Genomic DNA, 25,778 nt, shown 5'->3' on the forward strand with positions numbered 1-25,778 from the left:
TACCTGTGTACTGGTGTATAATAATCAGTGTAAGCCCTTTGAATTAAACAAAGCAGCAACACGTTATTTCATTTTGAAAAAGAAAAAGTTATTCTCTTTGGATAAATAGCATACATCTCAATAAATTCCAGCAAGACATGTGTTCATGAGAGTTGATTCTTACGCCGGGAACACTTTGACGACGGCATTGGTGTTCCCGCCGTTAGATCTCATGAGATTGAGAAAGGAGCAGGTAGTGCTCTTTCACTTTCACTTTACCCATTGCCAACCGCTATCCAATATCCTATTGGTTCAATGATTGAACCAGGGACTTTCCTAAAACCCTTAGGCCACCACTGCACAGGTAAACAGTTTTGGAAAGCAGCTAAGTACATTTACGCAAGTACTGTATTCAAGTACAATTTTTAGGTACTTGTACTTTTCTTCAGTATTTCCAATTGATGCTATAGAGGGAAATATTGTACATTCATTTCCACTACATTTATTTGATAGCTTTAGTTACTTTTCAGATGCAGATTTGACACAATGGATAATATAACAAGCTTTTAAAATACAACACATTGTTAAAGATGAAACCAGTGGTCTCCAACCTTGTCTTTTGACGTCTTACAAAAAGCAGTGTTTAGTCGGCTCACATTTCAGATGTCTATGAGTTGTTAACAGCTTTATCCCTCTAAACTTCTCACATGCTTTAATTTCAGTAAATGTTCAAATGATCCAATATTTCAGCAAAAATAATCAAAGATTAGAGGAAAAGTCCAAAAACACATTTGTATATCTCTCTTTTCTTCTTTCCTCTCCCATTAATCATCTCAGCAGCCCTCACATTTATCTGCTATCCCTTTGGAGGGGCCCCACCCCTAGGTTGGGAACCACTGGACTAAACTAGCTAACTGTATATAAAGTAGTGTAAACTAGCTAACTGTATATAAAGTAATGTAAACTAGCTAACTGTATATAAAGTAGTATAAACTAGCTAACTGTATATAAAGTAGTGTAAACTAGCTAACTGTATATAAAGTAGTATAAACTAACTAACTGTATATAAAGTAATGTAAACTAGCTAACTGTATATAAAGTAGTGTAAACTAGCTAACTGTATATAAAGTAGTATAAACTAACTAACTGTATATCTCATTGTTAAGGGGATTGCAAACATACACTCACAAAAACATACAAACAAACACACAATACAGCAGCACAGTAATACAAATAAATCCATGAACTCAGTTACAATAACAAGAGACTTATGAATGAATAATGTCTAAAAAGGAAATGTCAAGGTTAATAATAGTGACATCTAAAGTACAGTCTGCTGTTATGCATCTGAAGTGCAAGTTGACAGTAACAGTATTGGATGAACAGATAAACATAATATAGTAACTATAAAACATGTGTAGGTTGATCACGAAATAAAGATGGTTTCTCTTTGACATATAAGGGTATTTTTTGCTAATCAGTGTAAAAAACACATTAAATCCCATTGGATTCCATGATGTAATACAAAAAACATGAATTATTTTTACTTAAATACAGTTTTGAATGCAAGACTTTTACTTTTGAGGGAGTATTATTATTTTTGTAATTTGTAGTTAATTAGTGTTTAGGTTCTGAGTTGTACATATGTTGAATTTTCATTTTCAGGCATTGACATAAAAAAGGGAAAACAAAAACAAATACAGTAACAAAATTATATACAAACAGGGAGTAACATTTTACATACAAATATATATAAGAAATGCGATCAGGCCATTTGGCTGTGATGTAGTTACTTTTTGCCAGTGTGAAAGAAACGCTTCTGTCACAGTTCAGTCATCCAGCCCTCAGTAGTTTTCCATTGATCCTACCTCTGCCCCACTCAGCCTGTCAGCCACACCCACCTCGTCAGTTCACTCTACTCACCTGTGCACACAGCTGCCTCTCATCACATGCAATCAGCCCAGCATATACTCACCAGCTCCACACTCACTCCTTTGCCATGCGAGACTTTCCAGCATTCTCCTGCCTGTCTTCCCGATACTGACCTTGCCTGTCCCTGATTCGTCTGCCTCCTGGTAAATCGACCCAGCCTTCTGTCCCTGACCAAGAGTTTAGCCTCTCTTCTCCTGATTCCTGTTTACCGGTTTCTGAACTGCTTGCCTGTCTGCCGGAGTCTGAGTAAACTGTTGTACTTTTACCACTGTTTGAGTCCTTTGTACTGCAATTGGGTCCATACACCACCTGTTACAGCTTCCATGCTTTGGTTGACATGGGCTGTAAGCTGCTCCAGTCTATAGATTTCTGTCACAATGCCTATCCATGAGTCAAGTGTGGGGCATTCTGGTAATAACCATTTCCTGTTGGTCTTTTTACTGGCCACCAGCATTATGTTCATAAGATATTTGTCCCCTTTCAGCCAGTTTTGAGGTATGTCCAAGTTAGAGTTTTAATGTCCAAAGAAATATGTCTATGAAAAATGTCTTGTAGAGCATTATGTATATATATTTTTTAATGATAGAACAGTCCCAGAAAATGTGATAGTGATTTGCACATTGATGTCCACACTTTCTCCAGCATGTAGGCATGTCATCACTGTAATGAGATGTCAAGTTTTTCCATCCAGACTCTCACCAGCTCAATGAGCTGCTACACTTCCATTGGTACTGTCATGTAGTTGTCAATCCTTCCTCAATTATATTTATCCCAGATTCATTTTCCCACTTTGTTTAAATGTATATTGTAGAATGTGTTTGAGGGAGTATTTTTATACTGTGATATTGCTACTTTTACTCAAGTAGCAGGTCTCAATACATCTTTCACCATGTCACCACTGGTAAAAGAACGGTGAGAGGTAGGTTCCCTGCGGTGCACCTTTGCTGTTCTCCACCTCTGCATCACTCAGCTGCACAAACTGTGCTGTCTATCAGATAGTCAGTGATCCAGGAGAAGGCAGCGGTCTCTCTTAGCAGCAGGGCTGGATTATATTAATAATCTCAGAAGGAAATGTTTTGGTGCTATATGTAACTCATTCCACCACCAAGCTCCCCTGCATCTAACTACATACAGGAAGTAAATCTAAATCTCAAGATATCCATGATTTCATGTTTAGTGTTGTAAAGCTGGAGAAATCATTGATTGTGATGACTGATGATACATGTGCCAAATTTGATCATTGGTTTGTATAACATTGTGTAGCCTTAGTTTTATTTTGCATCTTTCTCTGTTGTGTATTGTAATTGATTTAGATATCTCTTGCGCTCTTTTTTTTCCCTTCATGCCTGGCTGTTTATTTGTTTGAGAACAAATAAAAATCTCTACTTGCCTGGAACACAAGTATTAGGCCAAGGTTAAAGGACCAGTGTGTAGGATTTAGTGGCATCCAGTGATTAGGTTGCTGATTGTGGCCCCTCTCCCTCATCCTTCACCACATTGCAGACTCATGGACATTGCAGGTACATTCCCAGAGATCCGCAAGTGTTGAGGACTGTCCAAACTTAAATTTAATCAAGTCCACAAGGGGTCTCAATTGGACTCTGCACACTACTACAGACAGTCTGCTCAGGGTGTACACTTAGGCTCAATTCAAATGTCTGGACTTGAGTGCACTTGCAAACTCATGGATCTTGTCCACACGTTCTCTGGAAGTCTGCAAGTGCTGAGGACTGTCCAAACTCACAATTCATCAAGTCCACAAGGTCTGGACTCTCTGCAGATTCAAGGTGCAAATGTCACCAGACTTTGTTCAGAAAATGACCCATAATCCTGCAGCCATAGGCAATAAAGTGAGGATGTAAAAAAAGTACTACCTATCACTATCAATAATAAAAACTTTGATATAAATTCATTGATGCAGTTTGTTATAATGTACACATAGAAAAACATGTTTAATGTTTATTATCATCTGCTAAACTAGGTGGAGATTGTTTTGTTTTTTTCCTTCTACAATGTGAAGCTCCACAGAGGATTTTGTCGATATAATAGTAGTGTTCAGCAGCTCATATAAAGGGAAAATGCGTGTTCTCGTCAGATTTATTAACAGTAACTCATCAGATATATCAAAATCGTCAAACACCTTGAAATGAGGTCAGGAATCTCAATTTATCACCATGGATGGTCAGACTTCTTTGTAGCCCAGCGTGGTGATGATGTTCAATATGTCACAGTCCACAACATTAAGATCCAGCCTGACTTTTCCCTTAGACTCTGTGGAAGGGAACCTGCTCCCTATGTAGATATAAAGAGTTCATTCTAACATAAGAAAACACAATGATTCTTATTTACAGGTACTAATTAAAATACACTTGAGTATTATATTCCTTTTCTGTTTGTTCTGCTAGATAACACTAAATTCTATACACTACACTTTTAAAGATGTCATTTAGAACATTACACTTTTAAAACGTTGTTTACGAATACGAAAGTATTATTTTTAATAACAAAAATAAAACAAGCTTTTCACATTTTTATATTTTCCCTCACATTGTATTTCTGAATTGTTTTGGCGTGAGTGCCAAAGGGTTCACAAACCTTTACGTGCACTCTTGTGAGCACGGAGGGCGGATACATTCCGGGAAAACAACAGCGATGAACACACATAGCCAGACAGTCAAAATCAGAAACGTCCTATTCGTCGCAAGGGTTTGACAGACATGTTTTCTGACAAATCAGCATACAGTATGTCTTCACTGCGCATACGATCAAGATCAGTAAAGCATCGGCAGCAGAAGGAACGCTCAGTACAGTCCACTCCTACCCATCACTATGCTGTGAGATCGTGTCAGCGCGACGCAGTAACGCAAAAATGTTGCGACATAACTTTCCCTTGACGGGAAGTGGGTGGTCTTTCCACAGCACCACTCGCATAGACGTGACCCAAATAATGAGGTTTACTTAACATGTTTGGCCATTGTTAGGTTTTTGTATAAAGAAAGATGGTTTCGATTTAGTTGAAGTTTTTCAGAGACTAAAACTAACGCTAGTTTGGTAAGTAATAACTTCTTGCTTCTCATTGCGGAAACAATATGGCGTTGGCAGGGACGACAGTGTGAGCTCGCATGCTAAATATTTGACTGACAATAATGTTGAGAGTTAAACATCTACGTAATGGTGCCAGGACTGATTACACTATCACAGAAACATTTTAAGATGCGTTAAATAACATCGAGCCTCGGCGTTACGCCACTTGTTAAAAAGTTAGTGATATTGTAATGCTTGAAACATAACTGACATAATGTTTTTATTTTGTAGCATCATCATGATGTCTGCGATGCTTCAGCTGGTGCTGTTAGCTTGTGTTGCTCCTTTTCTATCTGCTAACCATGGTAGGTATTATTTAACATTTTAACCCTTGACTGAAGTGAAATGAAATGAATAATGTCTGCATTTATGCTTAGATGTCTCAACTCAAGGTATACCCTGGTATTATCATTAATATGTCTTACTGACATACTTAAATATAACGAACCTTTGTAAACACTATTGGTATTAATAATTGTATTAGTTATACCTGTTGTTTTTTCCCCTGCTATCACAAGTCAATATTCTTCCTTGAAAAAGATCGTTTGCCCTGCTTACTGTGATATGTTCCACAAACTGAACCTAATACTGACCTCTGAGTTGACTAATCCAGAGATTGGAAATTCAATTTTGGGTCTCAGAGCACTTGATCAGTGTTAGTTCAACCGACTCTGAGTATGTTTAGTGAGAATTCACTCTTAGATGTGCAAGAGAAAGAAGTTTTTGTGTCTGTAATCATTCCTCCTGTTCATACTGACTATTAAAAGTGCTTCAAATGTGCTTTCAATGGAAGTGATGGAGGTCTAAATCCACAGTGTGTCCACACACTCATTTAAAAGTAGAAGATCAGCTTCTATTCACCTTCATCAGTGTGAGTTAGTCATATCAAGTGATATCTGACACATTTACAGTCTTTTTACCATCAAATTCCCTCTTAGTGTTTCCTGTTGAGCTGTGGTGGAAGTATAGTAACAAAAAGAGGAACTTTGGTACTAAAAACACTGTAACGTTGAAACATAGAAGATGAAGATTTGACTCATTTGGACGCTGAAGCTTCATATTAGCTTCACATCAACTTTTAAATACATTGTTACACAGAAGGAGGACTGTGGATTTAGTCCTCCATCACTTCCATTGTTAGTACATTATGAAGAGATCTTCTAATGGTCAGTATGAACAGGAGGAATCATGACAGCAAGAAAAACATGATTCAATATTCATTTGGGCTCCTCACTGTCAATTGAAGATGGACTTGACAAATTACGAACTTGTCCTAAAATGGATGATAAAGCACTGGGATCTTACTATTTGTATATATTAGTACTACACAGTCTGATCCAGTAATGATGATTTTGGTGATTTACTCTTGAAAAAGGATTTAGGTTATGAATTAGTCTACATTTTTAGATAACTGTAGGCTGAACACCTTTCAACCTGTACAGAGTTGTACCTAGGAGGCTACTGTAGAATTGTTCCAGATAGGTTCTGGAAGCCCAAATCTCTCTCTATAAAGCAAGTAGTCTCTGTCTGTATGTATGTATGTATGTATGTATGTATGTATGTATGTATGTTGAAAGGGGAGTGCTGTGTTGAATTTGGTGTAATTTGGACACACAAAGTATTTAATATTAATAAAGTTCTGCGTGAGTGGACTGCTGACTGACTCCTCACATGTCAGGGACACGGGAGAACACAGATGAAGTGTGACAATAGTCAGAGCGAAGTGCTCTAAAGAGAAAAGTAAACAGTGAAATCTTTAATCAAGAATGGACTCTGTGACCCCATGTCTACACAGACAGGGCCTGATTGAGGTCTGCGTGTGTAAAAACGTGTGCAACTTGACATTACCCACAAAAAATGTGCAAGCTAATCTACTAACACAGCACACAGAGGTTTGAGTCTTTAAATGTGTAAGATAATACACACTGTCCATTTAGTACGTTTGTCATAATGAATATGTAATATGAGACGTTTTAAGCCCAGTGTGCAAAATACAGGGAGGAGAAAATGCTAATATGTTATTTAGCACACGCATTGTGATTTACCAAATTTAAAGATAATTTTCCTGACGGTAACTGCGTCTATAAATAATATCTTTGAAGGGCAGGTATTAACCTGCTGCACACTGCACACAGATGACTGTTGTTACTGTAGAGAGGAGGAGACAGAGACACAATGACAGAATATACACAGGACAGATTTTTTCTGTGTTAATATTTGTTTTTGTTCTAACTCAATATATTAGTTAACCTCTTCCACTAGAACTTGATCAGATTTCATTTTGCTCTTGCAGCTTTCTGCTCGTCCAAACTCTCCATTAAGACACAGAACCCTCATTTAAATACTGCTGCTCTGGATCTTAGTAAATCAGGCCCTAAGTGCAGTGTCAGCAGCACATGTAGCAGATCAGCAGCAGCAAGTGGCCACACCACACGTTCATGAATAACTATGGTTTTAATGTTTCATCATTGTGACCATAAGAAATATGAGATGATAATTCATTGGTTAGTGTTTCTTATGTGTCTAACGTTTTTTATAGATGTTCTGTTTTAACACACAGTAATGTGTAGTAAATATTCCAGTGCAAGGGAAGTGTTGTGACAAGCTGACAGCTGCCTTATCAATGTGCTCCAAATCACGGTGTCAAAACTAAAAACTTTCACATGCAAAAAAGGCAATATATAGATCAGACTTTAGTCTGAGCTGAGGTTGAATCCACAGTGTAACATTTAAATGTGAGGACAGACAGAGATTGCTTAAAGCCATAACATATGCAAAGATAGTCTAACAAACTATGGTTAACAACATTCTTCGCTTTGATATTGACTGTAAGAATGAGGAAGTGAAACAGGGTGTTGAACAGCTGCTTCAGGCTCTGCAGGACAAAGGAGACAAACTCAGGGTTTGTAGAAGAAAGGCTGCAGTGAGCAGGTTCTGTTTACTCAATAGATTACCAGTTTACTGTTACCAGCTCACAGGTATTGATCTCTGGAAATGAAAACTCAGTTTCCTTCAACTTAGATTTAGGAAAATCTGAGTTTTAAGTAAACCTGCTATCTGTAACAGACCTGCTGTACAGTTTTCTTCAATCAAACACAGTTGTTTTTACTTTTGTGGTTTCTCACCAAAATAAAATGTGTGTATCCTTGAGGCTCGCCAAATGAATTTCATTCCTCATAAAACATTAGTTTTCTTGTGTGTTAAAACCTCCATTGTTTACTTTCATATTCTTTGGCTCCAGTTTTCACCTTACTTGGTGTGTTACTGCCATCAACTGTTTATCTTTGGAAAACTTTTAAAACAGCTGTAGGATTATGGATTGATGATGTCACTACTCATAGGCTCCTCAATAGTAGCTGAGTCATTAATAAACATTATATAAATGAGCATCTTACAGTTTTCTCCAACAATGAATGCGATGTGCAAAGCATCACTGTATCTGTAACCTTGGATTTAAAGGACATACAGCAGAGGAATCCCAGAAACAATGAGACCAGAAACTAGGAGTTACAATTTTCTCCACAGATGTCTGTCCACAGCTGCTAATGATTAAACTTCCTCTGCTGGATCACTTCTAGTGAGTGATGACAGAACCTCTTGGCAGAGTTCACCTTCATTTGCATGAGTAAATGTCTCCTCCATTGTCTCAAGCTGCTGGTCAATTGCACATTGTCTGTTATCTCACAATGATTGTATAGGTGACTCATCACATAGAAGATGAATAGAGGAACATTTTGCCCTTGTTCATGTGCATGTAATGCAAACAAAATGGGAAGCACTCTAAAACACATTGCTCTGTAAAGCTGTTAATGGTCAAAACATTCACATGCTTGTAATGAAGGTTTGCTATGATTAGCAGACTTTCTGATATGTCTTAATATAATATATTAATAATTCTGATGTTGTATTGGATTTACTTCTTGTATGATAATGATTCACATGATTATCAAATAGCTGTTTATTTTTCTCTTGATCACTCAACTAATTCATGGCTCAGCTAATGGTTTCAGCGTATGTTGCATAGTTAAATGCAACATTATCAAACACCTCAGATCAGCCGTGTTAATGACTAAACAGTTAAAGTTTGATTAAAGTTATAGGAGCTTTGGGGTTGGGGTGAGGGAGGCTCTTGAGGTATGGCTAAAGCCTGCAGTGAAGGAAGAAGCTCATCAGTATAAGCTACGCTGTCAGTGACCATGAGGCACACTGCTAGTGGTGGGGTTTGTTACACAACTATTTTAGTCTGTGTTAAAAGTTTCAGTACAATTTTGTCATGTTCCTGTTGGGTTTTTGTTGATTGCGTAAACTGTGGCTTATTTGGTGCCTCAGCAGTCACAGTATTATTTTATATGATTTTGTTTTGATTTAGTTTTATTCTGAACATTGAATTAATTTTTTTTTTTTTTTTTTTGGTCTTCAGAAAATATGAACCATTTGATGATAACCCCTCAGTCTCCAGTGCTAGAGATTGGGACCAACTTCACAGCGACATGCATGATCATCAACACAGCTGAAGTAACAGCAGATGACCTCTACTGGACTGTGTCTAAGACTACTATACCCAGTGAAAAGTATACTAAGATCAATGAAACAGCTCTTAGTGTCACTATCCCTGTCACCGATGAAAAGCCTGAATGGTTATATTGCCGCTCCAGGATTACGTCAGCCTATACTCAGCTGAACCCAGGCAAATTTCTCCATGCCATAATCTCAGAGAAAGGCTGTAAGTGTTTGTTGTCAGATCTTAAAACTTGTAGCTGTTGTCTTGTTAAGTCTCAGCTTTTCATATTTTTGTGTTGGTTGCGTTGTATTTTGTTTGCATCGGTAACAGCTTGCAGTGGAATATACATATCATGTTTTAAGGAGAACTGTAATGTGCTTTTATTGTGAAGGTCCTGGAAGGGATGTTTGGGGATTGAGCTGGGCGATATGGCTCTAGTTGTTGTTGTTGTATGCAGCCGTCAGTAAAGCAGCTCTTGGCTAACCACAAAAAGTTTCATGTCTGTAGGTTAGGCTATCATTTGTGTCAGTCATTATCACATTGTACTGCAGATGGTTTCTTATGTGGTGCAAACTGAGGGAAATGTTATCATACAAAGGGCATAATGACAATACTGTGGAAAAACATTGTCCACCTGCAAGCTACAATGCTACTGTTGCTAGCAGTGGATCATGTTGACCCAGTCTTATTGTCACAAACTGGTTTCTGCATCAGTATGCTGCAGGCCCAGACAGCATCAGCCCAGCTCTACTCCACCATTACACTGTTACATTGATTTTAGACTGATAGTTCTAACATCCATGGTTATGAAGTCATTACCAGTTTGCATACAGAGCCAAAATATCTTTTGATGGTGTGTTAATGTTGTTATTCACTGCAAACCACAATATCTCAAGTCATCTAATATTCAGTTCCCCATCAACAAACCCTTACATAAACTAATGGACATAATATTGACCCCTGCATTTGTCATTGGAAGGTAAGGTCACATGGTTTAAAAATAGAGTAATAAGATGTCTGTCTGTTTGTCCCAATGTCAGATCCTCCAGAGAAGCCTGAGAATCTGTCTTGTATAGCTGTTCAGGACAAAAAAGTCATCTCTCGAAACATCAGCTGTTCGTGGGAACCAGGACGTGACAGCCGTTTGACTACAACATACACACTGCATGTTAAAGTCATCACGTGAGTACACCCCTGGATGGTTATGCATTCCAGCAACATTTGTGTGAAAGTTACATTATAACTAAACTTTGGCAACATCTGTTTTTGGTTCATTCACTGTGAAATCAACCAAACTCTTTGATATTTTATTTGAAGTTAAAGACTGTGTAAAGTGAGTTCAGACATTTTCTTCTAAACACATTAAATAGGTCATAAATGTATTTCTAAAAAAAGTGTAAAAAGCATTTCAACCATTTAGATTTGAATTGTGGAGCTAGGCTTCACACACTGTGTTTCAAGATTTCTGTGTTCAGGATGTAACGCGGCGGTGATTAGGATAAACCCGCCCCTGCTGCTGTAGAGTAATACATTCAGCACACACTACTACTACTGCAGTCTACAGTTAGCCAGTTAGCTGAGTTAGCTGCCGAGCTAGCAGCCAAGCTAGCAGCTGAGCTAGTGGCAGAAAGCTCTCAGACATAATGTCCATGTTTCTGGTAGAGGTGGTGACTTTGATTGACAGGTGACACTTGGTAGGGGGCGGGGTTTCAGCAAACTTGACGGGCACTCCCAGAGCGTTTGGGAGCAGAGAAAAAGGCTGAGTTTTACACAATTTTGAAGCCTAATTTCATATATTCAAATTTGGCAGAGTGGTTAACAACACACTTTTCTGTGGTATGTCAAACTCAGAACACTTTATTCTCACTTTACACAGACTTTAAACTGTCTATTAAAGTAGCTAGTTTGATGTGTGTGCTATGGCTTATCGTTAGTTGTTTCTGAGTGTCATGTTAAGGGACTTGACTGTGTGACTGTTAAAATCACACCGACAATATGACTGGATTAGACACAACATTTCCATAAGTCTGCATGTGGTCTATTTCTCTCACATGGTAGCTTCTCCACCTGGGGCTACCATTAGATGGATAAATGCAAGCACAACATCAGTCAAACCACATCTGGTGGTTTATGTGAAGCTTATACAGAACTTCAATAGCCTGAATAAAGGTTGATTTATGATTGGCCAGTACTGATTCAACCACATGGGGGGCGGCATAGATGCACTGGAGAGCCAGGCAAGGGATCTTGTATTCCATCCTGGCATCCTGGCAAGCGATGATAATATTATAGTATAGTTGACTATATACTATATACTATTGCAAAGTGTAAAACTTCCGTTGCCATGTCAGTAACTATTTGCTGGGTCTCTAATGCATTAAAACGGCTGCTTACGTCGATGCAGACTTTTTAACCAGCTTCACGCTGGTTAAAACATTACCACGAGTGTACAAACTTGTAATCAAAGCAAACAGCTACATTTTGCTTTGTTGATACTTTTCTGCTTTCTTCATAGGTTCATGTGTGTTTTTTCATACTTCAGATGTCTTCAGTATTGTTTTATATACATAGATATAATAAAAGAATAATTATTTATTTAAATAAAAAAAATAGAAATGAAAAAATGAGAAGGAGTGTCCAACTTTTTGACTGGTGTTGTCCTACAAAGCAGCTGACTGAGTAGCCTACAGTATATGGACTGCATCGGAATATAAATATTAACAATATTATATATATATTATATATATGTTTTTGACCTAGTATCCCTGTTGATAACATATGAATAGATATTGGAATTAAGAGACATAACTTAATATGTTGTCTTTTTTTGTTGCTATGATGTGGCACTGTTGAACTATATAACAAGCAACAGTATTTATGTTATGGTTAATAAACCATCAGTCTTGGATGATAATTGTCAATCAAGCCACAGAGATGATTTTGCAATCAGTGACTGCTGCAGAAATCTTTCCTTGGTATTATTTCAAGCCATCATGTTTGCTCCTCATTAATAGATAGATGAGCCAGCAGTATTACAGATTGAATATCTGAGAGGGGCTCATGTTTGTCAGCTATTCATGCCATGATAGAGGTCAGATCATTGGATTGAACAGCATTTTGTGAGCATGTAATGAGAAAAGCTGTAAACTTGGAATATGACAAAAAATAAAACCACATAATTAGAAATAAAAATAAATATGAAACTCTTTAAATTCAAACACTTTGTGTGTATTGTTGGTGTAGGCCTTCCTGTTATTCTTCTAAATATATTTAAATCTCTTTTCAGCAGCCCTCAGACCTTTAATACGTCAACATATAAAAACAGTGCCCAAGTGACTCTGGAGATTTTCCCTGATCATATGACCCTGGAAATCTGGGTGGAGGCAAAGAATGGACTGGGAAAAGTGGAGTCTGAGCATCTTAGAGAAGATGCCGGCTGGTTTGGTAAGTTAAACGTTGTAGAATAGCATACATCAGGTTTGCACCGCGTTGCCATTTGATGTCTGCTTATTTTGATCTAGTCTGGTTTAAAACATTAGTCGCAATGCTGGCTCTGTTATGTGACTCAAGTGTGTTGCAATATGATCATCACCATCTTGCATGTTTGTGTCTTGTTGCAGTTAAAACAAACCCTCCATCAGATGTCAAAGTCATTTCAGAAAAAAGTTTTCCTACCTCCCTGCTTATAAACTGGACTCAACCTATTGCTAAAGAACATATGAAATTGACATATGAAATCAGATTCTGCCCAAATGGATCTCAGAGTTGGACTTATGTAAGTATGTCTGAGTCTCATTCTCATTACAATCTCATTCTTCACTAGTGGTGTGAAATGGAAATAATGACCTTAATGCAGCATCCATAATAACATGAAGCTGGCACTGAAACAGTGACTCAACGATGGCTATTATAATATTATTATATACTGTATCTAGATCGTTAATCTGTGTTGCTGAATCTCGGTTATTTACAGTTTAGGCTTGTTACATCATCAGTCTAAGTGATGTAGTTTCCTCTAGTATCACCAGGAGGTTTGACATTTGTTGTTTAGACTGAAACTCCACAACTTTTAGATGGTGTACCATCCATATTCTGCTCAGGATGAATTGTAATGACTTTGATTATGCCAGGATTTTTCATCTATTACAGTCATCAGCTTTCATTGGTCCAATACTTTGATTTATGACCCAATACCTGGAAAACGATGGACATCCCCTGTACCATCAGTTATAGGCTGTTTAAAGTAAGATGTTTTGGCATTTAGCATAAAGCTCTCCTGACCCAAAGCCTCTTGGAGCTAGTGACATTGCTGTAAACATTTGTTTACAAGAGGAGGGGGTGAATCCTTTGAGCTCACTGTGTGGCTGCTCTATAAACACAGACACCAGCTCACTTCCTGTGTTGAGTAGCTGCTTCCTCAGTAACCACATGTGTCATCACATCAAGCAGGACTGAAGTCTTAAGGATCATAACTTAAATGTCATCTGTGTGTCTTTTCTGTAAGTATCAGTTGACTAAATCAATGTATCCTTCAGGTACCTCTTGTGGACACTGCTAAGGACATCCAGTCCTTCAGACTCCAGAAGCTTCGACCAGACACAGTCTATGTCACTCAAGTGCGCTGCAAAAATGCTCGAGAAGGCCACGGTTACTGGAGCGACTGGAGTACCAATGCTACCAAAAGAACACCAGAGGACCGTGAGTATTATGGCTGCCAGTTCAGACTACTAGAAATAAGTTGACCACCAAATACAACATTGGCCCTATTTTTCAGCAGTGCAAGAAGACGCTTCTTTCCATCTTTTGAGCAAATATTATCACTCTTCACAGTGATTGGCCCAGCTGTTTCAGAGCTACAATAAATGTATGCTCACCCAATCACATCTGATTGCATTTATTAATCATCTCATTCTCTGATTTGTTTCCCACCTCACTCAGGACTTGTGCACTTTGCACTACTGCACATACATAAATAGCAGGTGTGCTTTGAGACACCACGCAATCTGTGTACCCCAAAACTGATGCTGCACTGGTTGTTGTGCTTGTGCCATTAAAATATGGCCCAGAGTGTTTTAAAACTAATTAAAGGAGTTTAGAAATTAATTGATTTATTAATTTATTAAATCTGTTTGACACTCTATGAGTCCTAAATTCCTGAGATCTTCCTTGCAGTATAATTACTCCATCAGAACTGACAGCAATAATTAAGCAGACAAACTAAACTGTGTCCTGTTCTCTGTTCATTCAGTTTTCGGAGCAGATGTATTCGTGAGATCACAAGATCACATAAGAATCCATCTAGTCAGGCTTCAAGTTATACGCTTGATTATGTGTAAGATAGACAGATGGTGTGGAAGAAAAACTACAGAAGTGTAGTTTTTTTAAGTGCTTGCCATTTCCCATTTCCCATTTCCTATTTCCAAGGACAACTTCTCAGATGATTCTGTGTCATAAACTAACTGGTACATCAAGTTATGTTCAGAGTGTGCAAGCTCACAAACACAGCAGTGCACCAATGTTCATGCAAGCTCTGAAAATGAGTGGATGCTTTATATGCTAATTGCATTTGTCAACAACTAACTCCTCTTATGGGAATTCACAACTGGGTGCTGGTTTATAAAAAGTTAATAAATGACACATAAAATAACACAGTTGTAATAATATAAAATATGTCTTCATAGGAGCAAAGTTATATATTAATAAACACTTACAAATCCTTATTTGCTTATAACTACACTATAGAATGTCATTAACCATTTAAATGTTTAAATGCTGATTTATAAAAGCTAAGATGTTACCATGAAAGATTTACTGTTCTGTTCTTTTCCTTTGGCTAAGGACCAACAAGTAAACCGGATTTATGGCTGTTGAACAATACGAGTGAAGGCGTAAATGGACGACATGTGACGTTGATCGCTAAGGTAAATTCCCACATCACACTCAATCTAACATATTCATTCTTTTTTACTTTCAGATATGTTTATTATATTTCACCATTACATAAAATAATATGGCATGCTTAAACAAAACACATAAAGGCACTTTAAATACAACATGGCCAAGGCACAAAATAAATGATCCAACACTCAACCAATAGGAAGATTGGTGGTCTGATTCCCAGCTCCTCCAATCTGCATGTCCATGTGTCCTCGGGCAAGATACTTAACCCCAAATTATTCCTGATGGTTGCACCAACAGTGTATGAATGTTAGTCTCCTCCTGATGAGCAGGTTAACACCCTGTATGGTAGTTCCTGTCATCAGTGTATGAATGTGTGAGTTTGTGTGTGAATGGGTGAAGATGACATGTATATAAGTACAGTCAATTTACCATTGAAGCTAGGAATGTCCCCCTGCTTCATTCTCTGTAGTAAGAGCAGAACCCTTTGGTGATCTTACCTTCCATATCGATGGTGGTGCATCTGAATTTCTTGGTGTTGTTGATTGTTATAACTCTATACCATATGTTTCTGGTGCCACACATAGAGCTGGGCATACTCTGCTTTTTTCACACAGCCTCACTATTGAAAATGTTTGCTTGGAGGATTCCTTGTCAGTGAAGTCTGTGTTTTTTTTTTGGTTTTTTTTATGTTTCTTGTAATTTGGATCCACTGCCCAATAAGATACAGTTTGTGACTTTGCCCTTCCAGGATCCCGAGTCTGCAAATGGGAAGATAACAAGATTTGACATGAAGATCAAACATGGCAGTAGGGACTGGAAGAGTGTCCAAGTCAACATGTCAGAGGCAGACCGCAGCTCTAGCCAGAGGAATATAACTGTCCTACAACTGGATGACAGCGGTTCTATTAAAGTGCGGATCACTGCCATCAATTCTGTGGGGAAGTCTCCTGAGGCGGTTTTAGGCATCCATGATAAAGTGCATGGTACGTGTACAAGCTAAAGGCCACAGTCTCCAGGCCAACAAAATCTCTGTTTGATACCAGGTACCAAGTTGCATATGTAAAAAAGGCTCTGTAGTATCAGACATAATTATCAGAATAATAACCTTATAACGCTGACAATAGCTTGATGTTCTTGTTTATGAGCCAATGACATATCGATACATATCTTGTCATATGTCATTTAGCACTAAAAGCTTTTTCTGTGTAAGAGGAGAATGTTATTTTTGAAATATATTTTTGCTCTGCAGTTCTTGTCACTGCTAACTCCACTCTTAACTTGAGGAAGGCTACATACAGACTTGTGTAGGAATTGTTCAGTTTCCCACCTTTGGGTATGGTGGGGTTACTCTTCTGTGTCATGTTCAGATACAGAATTGAAATGTTTTTATTACAGAGCTTACCCCAGTAGAGGGGCTTAAGGTTGAGCCCTGTGGTGCCCAGCTGTGTCTCGAATGGAAACCCCCCAACAGTGCAACAGAGTATGTGGTGGAGTGGAGGGCCTATGGTGATCAAATGGACTGGCAGAGGGAAAACAGAAGCACCAGAAACACAGCCATTAAAGGTAATCTCTATCCCTTAAATAATTAGGAAACAAAAACATCTGATTTGAGAATGAACCACTAACTGGTGTCGATATGTTAAGTAAAAAGTAGTGCAGTGTTTGATCCGTCTTGGAGAACAAACTCAGTTCAGATGGATGTACATGGTTATAATAGATTCCAATATTATGTTTTCATGTGATTTTAGTATTAACATGAAAAGAAATGTCACATGTTCTCCATCCATGATCTCAGTGTATTCCAAACTAACCAAAATATATCTGAATCCCTGCTTTTGTCTCAGCTCCATGGTTCCTAATAAAAGTAGTAGTAGTGGTAATTAGTTTAATTTTGACCACCTACAGTGTTAAACATAAATGTTACCATTTGACAACACTGTACCTTGTAGCTGTTATCAGTATTGGCTTATAGCTAGTTTTCATCTGCTGTCCCTTTAGTAGGTCAATATTATAACATATATTAGCAGAGGGAAAAACACAAAAACACAGAGGACACACACAAAATACTAAGCTACACACAATATCATGTACAATGTAGAGTCAATGTTTACGGTTAGTTTGTGTAGCTTTAACAATTTTTTAAACATGTTTCTTAAGATTCTAAGTCAAATCCAGTGTTACACCAAGATATTTAAAAGCAGTGGTGACTATGTCAATTATTTCACCTTTGATGAGAATATTGGTATAAATAGAGAAAACATACATCTGGTCTTATTTACATTTAGACTCAGACATGACTGATCAAGCCAATGTGTGATCCTTTCCAATGCAGCTGTTAACTTACAGTATCATCTGTATACATATGCAGCTCTGCATCATAACATTGTTGAGGGAGAATAATAGAGCACCCAACACCTATTCTTATGGAACACACATTGTGCACTTTATCTTTAGAGTCAATCCGTCACAACCTTTAAATAAATAAATATAAAGACATCCATGCCAGTGCTCTGGATGAGAAGTTAAATGTAGAGATTTCATATTAAAACATTATTATTGACTGTGTCACAGATCTAAAAATACATAGCTGACTGTTACTATTAATTAGTCAGTACTGGTAGTACACATATTGGTCAGGTTTCAAAGTGATCTCCAGATTTAAAATGGGCGTAACAATGGCACATTTCCAGTCATCAGGTAAAGAGCTGTGTTTAAAAGACAAGTTAAGTAAATGAGTAATTAGGTGAGTTAAAACATATTTGTGTGATTAAACAAATGTGGTGTCAAACTGGAAAGCATCTCTTCTTTTGGACCGTTTTCAGGAGGTTCCTTTTTGTATTTTTTTACCTAGCTCATACAGACTCAAGAAAAACATGATTGAAGACAGAAACAACGGCAAGATGATTTTACATTACCTAAGTTTAAAATCTAACTTTTTAAACCGTATGAATCAGCATGTCAGTGTCTCTTCTAGTTATAATTGCCTTCCAATCTGGGGATTTCATTAAACCATAGTAAATAGTTTTTATTTTATAGATTTTAAATCTTTCCCTCACACGGTTGATTGTGTGAGTAAACGTTTCACAGCCATAGTCCAGATCATCAGAGAATAGTATAACATCACAGTTCAACCTGTTGATTTCATTGACACTGACAAATGCTTCTTGTTAGCTCTGTGCACTAAAGGATCATTGTAGGTATCATGGTCCTAAATCTATTTCTTGTCAGTTTACCTGCAGGTTAGGTTATGATCTGATGAGTCAGTGATTAAATCATAACTTTTAGTTGTATCAATTTGTATAGTATAATATTTTCTCTACTACATAGAACCAGTGAAACTAATTCTACAGGTTACCCCTGTCATGGATGTTATATTGCAGTAATTAACCACAAAGTTCGGACTATGCTTTTTTTTTTAAATTACAGCAGTGATATTAGAGCACACCCCAGTGGTAATGCAGATAACTGCAGCTTAGAGGACCTGCTCCTTAACTACATGTTCTACTTTGCATTTCTAAGACATTTTCGATAGACACATCTGTGTAGTATTAAAATCAATGAACACGTGTGGACTGTTAATATTGTGTGATTTATCACAGCCAACATCATGTCTGTATTCATTGTCATCATGGTAATGCAGATTAAGTGCAGACTGATTTGAAAAGTCAGCACAGTTATAACAAGAGAGGAAGCAAACATTTTTTTGGTCATGGTGGCAGAATGCACGGCTATCCTACACTTTTTAATTCTGTCTTTCAAAATTATTGAACAGATATGAATCCAGTACAGCTGCTTTCCATGATATAAATGATAACTTATTACAGCCACCTTTCTATCCTAGACTGTACTTAATACATTTACTGACGCGTAGTTAACGGGCTTTACTGCAAACTAACATTTTATTTAACTCTTGGTCTTGATCTAGGCAACCTTGAGAAGTTTGTTTGCTACAAAGTATCTGTATATGCAATATACTCTGGTTGGATTGGGAAGCCAGCAATTGTAGAAGCCTTTCTGGAGCAAGGAGGTAAGTCAGTCTAATGAGTGACTTCCTGAATGTTTAAGTCTTGTGAGTTGTGAATAATAAAGCCAGGTCAGAGTTGTGTTATCAGTATAAAATCAGTCTATACTTGAATTCAGATAAGCCACAGTTGGAAGATTAGCATACCTGATGTTGCTGTTGTGGTTGCAGCTCCGTTGGAAGGCCCATCTGTTAGACTGAATGGCACACCAGGACGTAATGAGGCTGTGCTGGTGTGGGAGGAGATTCCCAAAAACAAACAGCAAGGCTTCATCACAAATTACACAATTTGCTACACAGATGGGATTAAAAGATATGGTATGTACCTGTCAAACGTTTACAGTTTTCTAGTTGTTTTCCTGACAGTATGAGAGCTGACAGTCTTACTTGCTACTTTGTGTTTTGTTTATTTGTAGACATAGTAGTGCCAGGTAACACCACCTCATACACTTTGACCTCACTGTCTCGCAACACCAAGTATGACGTTTGGATCAAGGCTTCAACTATCGGAGGCTCAACAAATGGCTTTAACCACTCATTTACCACTCTGAAATATGGTGAGTGTGACCTCTTCTACATGTTCCAAAAAATATCTGAGTAACTTTCTGCTTAGACAGAGAATTGGTAGTGAAACAATATAATTAAACACACAAATCCACAGCCAAAGTTCAGTTTTGATTCAGATATCTTACTTATTAACTCAACTTATTGATACATAGGACAGAGTCAGAAAAAATCATTTGACAATGAATTCAATATCACTTTAGAAACAAAATGCATAATATTTAAAAGCTGTAATCATTTTAACAGTCTAGTATATTATGTCTCTAATGTTATAGCATAATATTATGAGAAAATGTAATATTACAGGAATTATTTTTTTATGTTATTTTATTCTATTCTCTCATAAAACAACCTACACATACACTCAGTGTTTCCCACACATAGACTAATTCGTGGCGGTGCGCCACAGATTCAGCACCGGCCGCCACATATTGCGTTTCGTTATTAACGCTAATTAAAAAATACGCATTGCATTCGTTAAGCTGCATTCCCCCCCCCCCCCCCCCCCCCCCCCGTCGGTCGCCGGACTACCACCACACATTGCCTTCAGATCTGTGGGAAACACTGTACACTCCAATAATAATAAATAACAAAGAAACAACTGCACAGTGTTGACATGCAAACACAAACGGCACATATAAGGATGAAAGAAACTACAGATACAGGGATGCACAGCAACAACAATTATAACAATAACAATAATAATAATAAAAACATGACTTATAATAATAGTAGCAGAGGTTGTGAAGTAGGGGCACAGGGCAGAAAGCGGCCCACAACCACAAATCCAGATTCTACAACTCCAGAGGCATACCTGTGAGATGAGAAAGCATTAAACTGTGGGAGAGAGAAGATGCTGAGTTATTAATATTTATTAACGGGGCATTAATGGGTACAGATGGAGAGGGAGGGGGAGAGAGGACTCAGTGCATCATGGGAGTCCCCCAGCAGTCTAAGCTTATAGCAGCATAAACTAGGAGCTGGAACCGGCCCTAACTATAAGCTTTATCAAAAAGGAAAGTTTTAAGCCGACTCTTAAACGAGCAGCTGCATTCTGGACCAGCTGGAGAGTCTTTAGAGACTAGTTAGGATAGCCTGATAATAATGAATTACTACATTAATCCAGCCTAGAAGTAACAAATGGTTTGGGCTAGTTCTGCTGCATTTTGAGACAGGATATGTCTAATTTTTGCATGATTTTTGTGGGTGTTAAATACAAATCCTGATCAAATATAAGTCCTAGGTTCCTTACAGTGGTGCTGGAGGCCAGAGTAATGCCATCCAGAGTAGTTATGTCATTAGATAATGTGTTTCTAAGGTGTTTTTGCTCAGTGCCTAGTTTTTTTTTTTTTCTTCTTTTAATGTCCTCTGTGTTTCCCTCAGGACCCGGAGAGATTGAGGCCATCGTGGTAGGAGTGAGCCTCGGCTTCCTGTTTATTGTTCTCATGACCATGCTGCTGTGTTTCTACAAAAAAGATGTGTAAGTTGCACTTCAACACCTACAAATGAGCATTCCCCTGGCCTAAAACCACAGGGCAGTCGAACAGCTGAAACTCTGTACTACTTTAAGCCCCATTGTTCAGATACATTGTGAGTTGTTTTAGAGGTATTTTTAGCTTTGGACCCACAGGTTGTTTTTGTTGTTGAAGCACATTTCTAATCCTAGCTCTCTTATAGGCTCAAGGAGAACTGTTGGCCTCAGATCCCAAACCCTGGAGAGAGCACCATTGGAAACTGGTCACCTGATTATCCTTTGAAAGTATGGACTTTTTTTTACAACATACATGAGAGTGGCAACATGTGCAGTGTATAATACATATCAGTAGAATCTATGGAAGGTTTACCTGTAAAAAGCTGATTTCTAGACATTTGTGAGCTCCATGTGGTTTTCCAACTGGTAGTCTGCTTTTCATTACTGCAGCTGACCCAGTCACACCAGCACACTGACCACAGCTCTCTCACTCTCTACCACTCAGTAGATAAGCTGCAGCACTTTCAAGAGTCTTGAGCAGGACACTTTCAGAGTTTGTGATTAATAACTTTGTCCACTCAGGGTAATTGATTGAAGCCATGAATTTCTGGTAGATGAGCCTGTTGTTCTCACTGCTGCCACATGCCTTTATTGTGAAATCCTGCCAAGTAAATCTCCCCTGTTACCTTCATGAAATATATAAACTAATAAGGAATTTGAAGCTGATTAGCCCATGAAGCTCACAGGTTATGAATGAGAGCAAGAAAGCAGACATTTGTTCCAGACTTTGTCCTAAAAGGATAAGTCTGGTGATTGTCTATATTTTTCTTACTGTGAACAATCCTCATGCAGAGCCAAACCAACAATGAACTGATCTACTAACAAGTGTAATATGTACTGTATATCCAAAGCCTGTGATATACACCTCTATTTTTGTCAAAAAAAACTATTAAAAGCACATTGAGTTGTTCCTTCACCCTGAAGTCAGTGGTTATAGTTTATTTAGAGATGCTCCAAAGAGTAAAAACAACAATCAGACACCAATGTAGCTGTTCACATCTTGGCTAGCTTGTTGTGCTATATAACGCAACCTTGATAATAGTTCTGTAAGAAATGTACAGTGTAATACAAACACTAGCAGTCTCCAGGCTTATTAGTTTTCAGCCTGATTATAATAATAATACTTTTCTCTTCAACTTGTCCTCCACAGGCAGAGACACCAAAGGAGAACTGTCTGTCTGGCATTAGTGTGCTTGATATGGATGTGTGTGATGGAAAGTCTGTGTTTGAGGAGGACAAAACCAGTCTGCCTCTGAAGAAGGACAAGTATCTGTCTGAGGAGCACAGCAGTGGCATCGGAGGCTCCTCCTGCATGTCTTCACCTCGTCAGAGTGTGTCTGACAGCGATGAGGGCGGTGACATCGCTGACACCACAGCCAACACTGTTCAGTACTCCTCTGTGGTGGCCTCAAACGCTTACAAGGGTCAGAACCCGAACTCCCAATCTCAGCAGGCCATATTTTCGCGGTCTGAATCCACACAGCCTCTGCTGGACTCTGAGGAGAACCCAGATATGTTGATGCAGGAGGGCAGCAGACAGTCACAGCGTTTTCCCCGACAGTCCTGCTTTACACACTCTGCAAGGAACCAAGACAGCACCAACCATGCTGACTTCAACCAGCTGGAGATGGAACAGCAGGAGGTTCTGGAGCCTCTGGACTTCTGTCCCCTGGAAGAGGACTTTGAGCAGATAACACCTACAGATGGTCAGTCTGCACGGGGCTCCAGCTACATGCCTCAGCTGGGTGGCTACAGGCCACAGTAAGGACACACATAGACCTGACCTGTTTGATCCATGTCAGTGGTGCTGTGCCTTGGTTATATCACATGGTCATCTTAGGGCTCTGAGCAGTGAAGAAGACTGTACTAGTTTTTCTTTTTAGCTTTTAACCAAGTATAAATAAATAGTCCAAGGTGCTTTGGGACATTATATTAAAGTGCCAGCTTTGCACTCACATTGAAAAATACACAGCCATATCTTTATAGTTACATAATTCCCTAAACGTGCTTTGACCTATACAGTAAATGTCACATAATGCATTTCAAAATGTCTCCTAAATTTCTAATTATGATGAGTGTGAACCACCACTTCAGGAGTGATGGACTACAGTCAGCAGCCTCAGGGTGAAGCTGTTTCTCTCCTGGCAGCCCAGTTTGACCAGTGTTTCCAGTTTGTTAACTGGGCATTGTCATTTCACATAAATGTTTTCAGCTCAAGTATATACACTGCACATGAAAGTAATCAACTTATACAAGTTCACACTGACATGTACATACTACTAATGAGATGCCAGTGTATGTTCAATAAAAAGGTTTATTTTTACTGCCTTGGGAAGTAATGCATGTCTATATAATTCCTTTACTTTGTAATTCAGTTGGCATCACTAAGTTCATGGAAACGGTTTCATTTCATTTGTAGAAAAAAACTGATTCTGTTTACTTTGCCAGAGTAAACTGACAACTTACTTGTTTTCAGTGTTCCTACAATACCCAGCAGTCACTGTGGATGCTACATTTCAGAGCACGCACTGCTGTTTTCTCATCTTCCAATGTTCAAACACAATACTGAATGTACTGTCACCCTACTGCTTCTCACTATAAACCCTGCCATCACAGCTGCTTTTGATAACATGGACCCAATATCTCACTAACATCAGTGTGATCCTTTGTTAAATGCATATCCAGCTGGTGATTATCAATAGATTTTCTGATATTTCCAGACGATGTGGCATGCAGCTTTGAGTAATTATTGAGAAGCAACTGGACAATGTGATCACTCACTCAGTCCTGAGCTCTACAGCAAAAACTCATAATGGCTTGCTTAACTGCTCTGACTAGTGTTGAGGACTGCAAAGTTCTTCTGGTCAAAAACATCCATGGGTTAAAGTAAGTGTCATGTTACATAAAAATGTTGTCTGAACATTGTGGTGTTAACTTTCTTCAAAGCACTCAGTTTCAGTGTGAACTGTGGAAGAGATTAAGTATTTCCTTACCTGACGACAGTGGTGAAGGTTTTTTCTGTATTGGAACGCTGTAAGTGACTGTCACTATAAATTTTGAAATAAATGTTTTAACTAATGTGTTGAAGTCAGCTGGCATTCTTCTGCTTCAGACATGTATAATTGTCTGAAGAATCCGTTAAAAAGAAAGAAAAAGGATAGATGTAAATTTAAACTTTACAACAATAAAAATACTCATGGTATCTCAACATTTGAATGACCACATCAAAATTGAGATGTTAAGTATATTTAGACTTTTGACTTCATATCTATTGATTATTATCTAATAGTTTTGTCAGAACATGAGCATCTTTGCTTTTTATTTCACATAACTTATTCTCCTAGAAGAAATGGACTTGGGAAGCCTGGACAAACTGCAAAGTGAAAACAATTCTGTATTCCAAAACTGCCAAATGAACACATTTTATGGTGTAGAAATAGAAATGGTTACAGGTACTCATACTCTGATTAGCCCAGCTGATTCATCCCACAGTAACAACATTAACAATGATAATTTACATACATAATCTTATTCACACATGGCCTTACATAGCCTTGGTTATGTGGATCTAATTTCAAACAACTATATGACGTAACTACACTCATGGATTATAATTTACTCAACTGCATAAATACGCACTCTAATATTTACTTTTCAGCTGAGCACAGTGAGGACAATCAGCAGCAAATGAGACTGAAGAGATGATTGGTACTCATACTTTCCAATGAACCCTTTCAGACATTTGCCCAAATTCAACAATCAAACCAATCAAATTACGGTGGGTAGGATTAAATATTTGACTTGCCCACACCCATTGTGTAGACTGCAGCTAAGTACACTTGTCCAACAGTGGGCCAGCTAACCAGTGGTTTAACTTAATCACCCAGTCAATCAATCCTACTATGTTCTACCGTTATTGGTGATCTTGAAGAAGGCCTGAAGGCTGAAATGGGGCCGGAAGAGTTACTTACTACTCATTTTCTATTTGTTCACATTCATGTACCATTAATGCATGATACTAACTTAACCTCCTCGCAGCTTTTGTGCTCTCTTGTCTCACAGATTGCTGCAGAAGCCTTTGGCCATGGACGTCCAGGTCCCCTGTGCTGACTGACACACATGAATGCTGCTGTGTATCATCATTAGCAGAGGTGGGAAGTATCAAAGTATTTGTACTTTGTTACTGTACTTGCGTAGATTTTCCGGGTATCTGTACTTTACTTTAGTATTTATTTTTCTGATTACTTTTTACTTTTACTCCCTAC

The 25,778-nt window shown here is 38.2% G+C and overlaps 1 protein-coding gene across 3 annotated transcripts; it reads left to right on the forward strand.

Annotated features, from left to right (window-relative positions):
- Positions 1-4,828: 4,828 nt before the first annotated feature.
- Positions 4,829-24,591, forward strand: il6st (interleukin 6 cytokine family signal transduce). Of its 3 annotated transcripts, none has more exons than XM_053339976.1 (16): positions 4,829-4,962; positions 5,227-5,300; positions 9,416-9,718; positions 10,537-10,678; positions 12,783-12,940; positions 13,117-13,271; positions 14,032-14,194; positions 15,335-15,417; positions 16,146-16,380; positions 16,793-16,960; positions 19,323-19,424; positions 19,590-19,736; positions 19,835-19,975; positions 21,366-21,462; positions 21,660-21,741; positions 22,664-24,591. In XM_053339976.1, the coding sequence occupies exons 2-16, from the start codon at positions 5,234-5,236 to the stop codon at positions 23,276-23,278; spliced, it is 2,658 nt and encodes an 885-aa protein (XP_053195951.1). In that variant the 5' UTR covers positions 4,829-4,962; positions 5,227-5,233; the 3' UTR covers positions 23,279-24,591. The 3 variants fall into 3 exon arrangements, with proteins under 3 accessions (XP_053195951.1, XP_053195952.1, XP_053195953.1); XM_053339977.1 differs by having other exon boundaries at positions 12,786-12,940; XM_053339978.1 differs by lacking the exon at positions 9,416-9,718.
- The last annotated feature ends 1,187 nt before the right edge of the window (positions 24,592-25,778 follow it).

This window comes from Scomber japonicus, chromosome 19, assembly GCF_027409825.1.
Source record: "Scomber japonicus isolate fScoJap1 chromosome 19, fScoJap1.pri, whole genome shotgun sequence".
Classification (NCBI taxonomy): domain Eukaryota; kingdom Metazoa; phylum Chordata; class Actinopteri; order Scombriformes; family Scombridae; genus Scomber; species Scomber japonicus.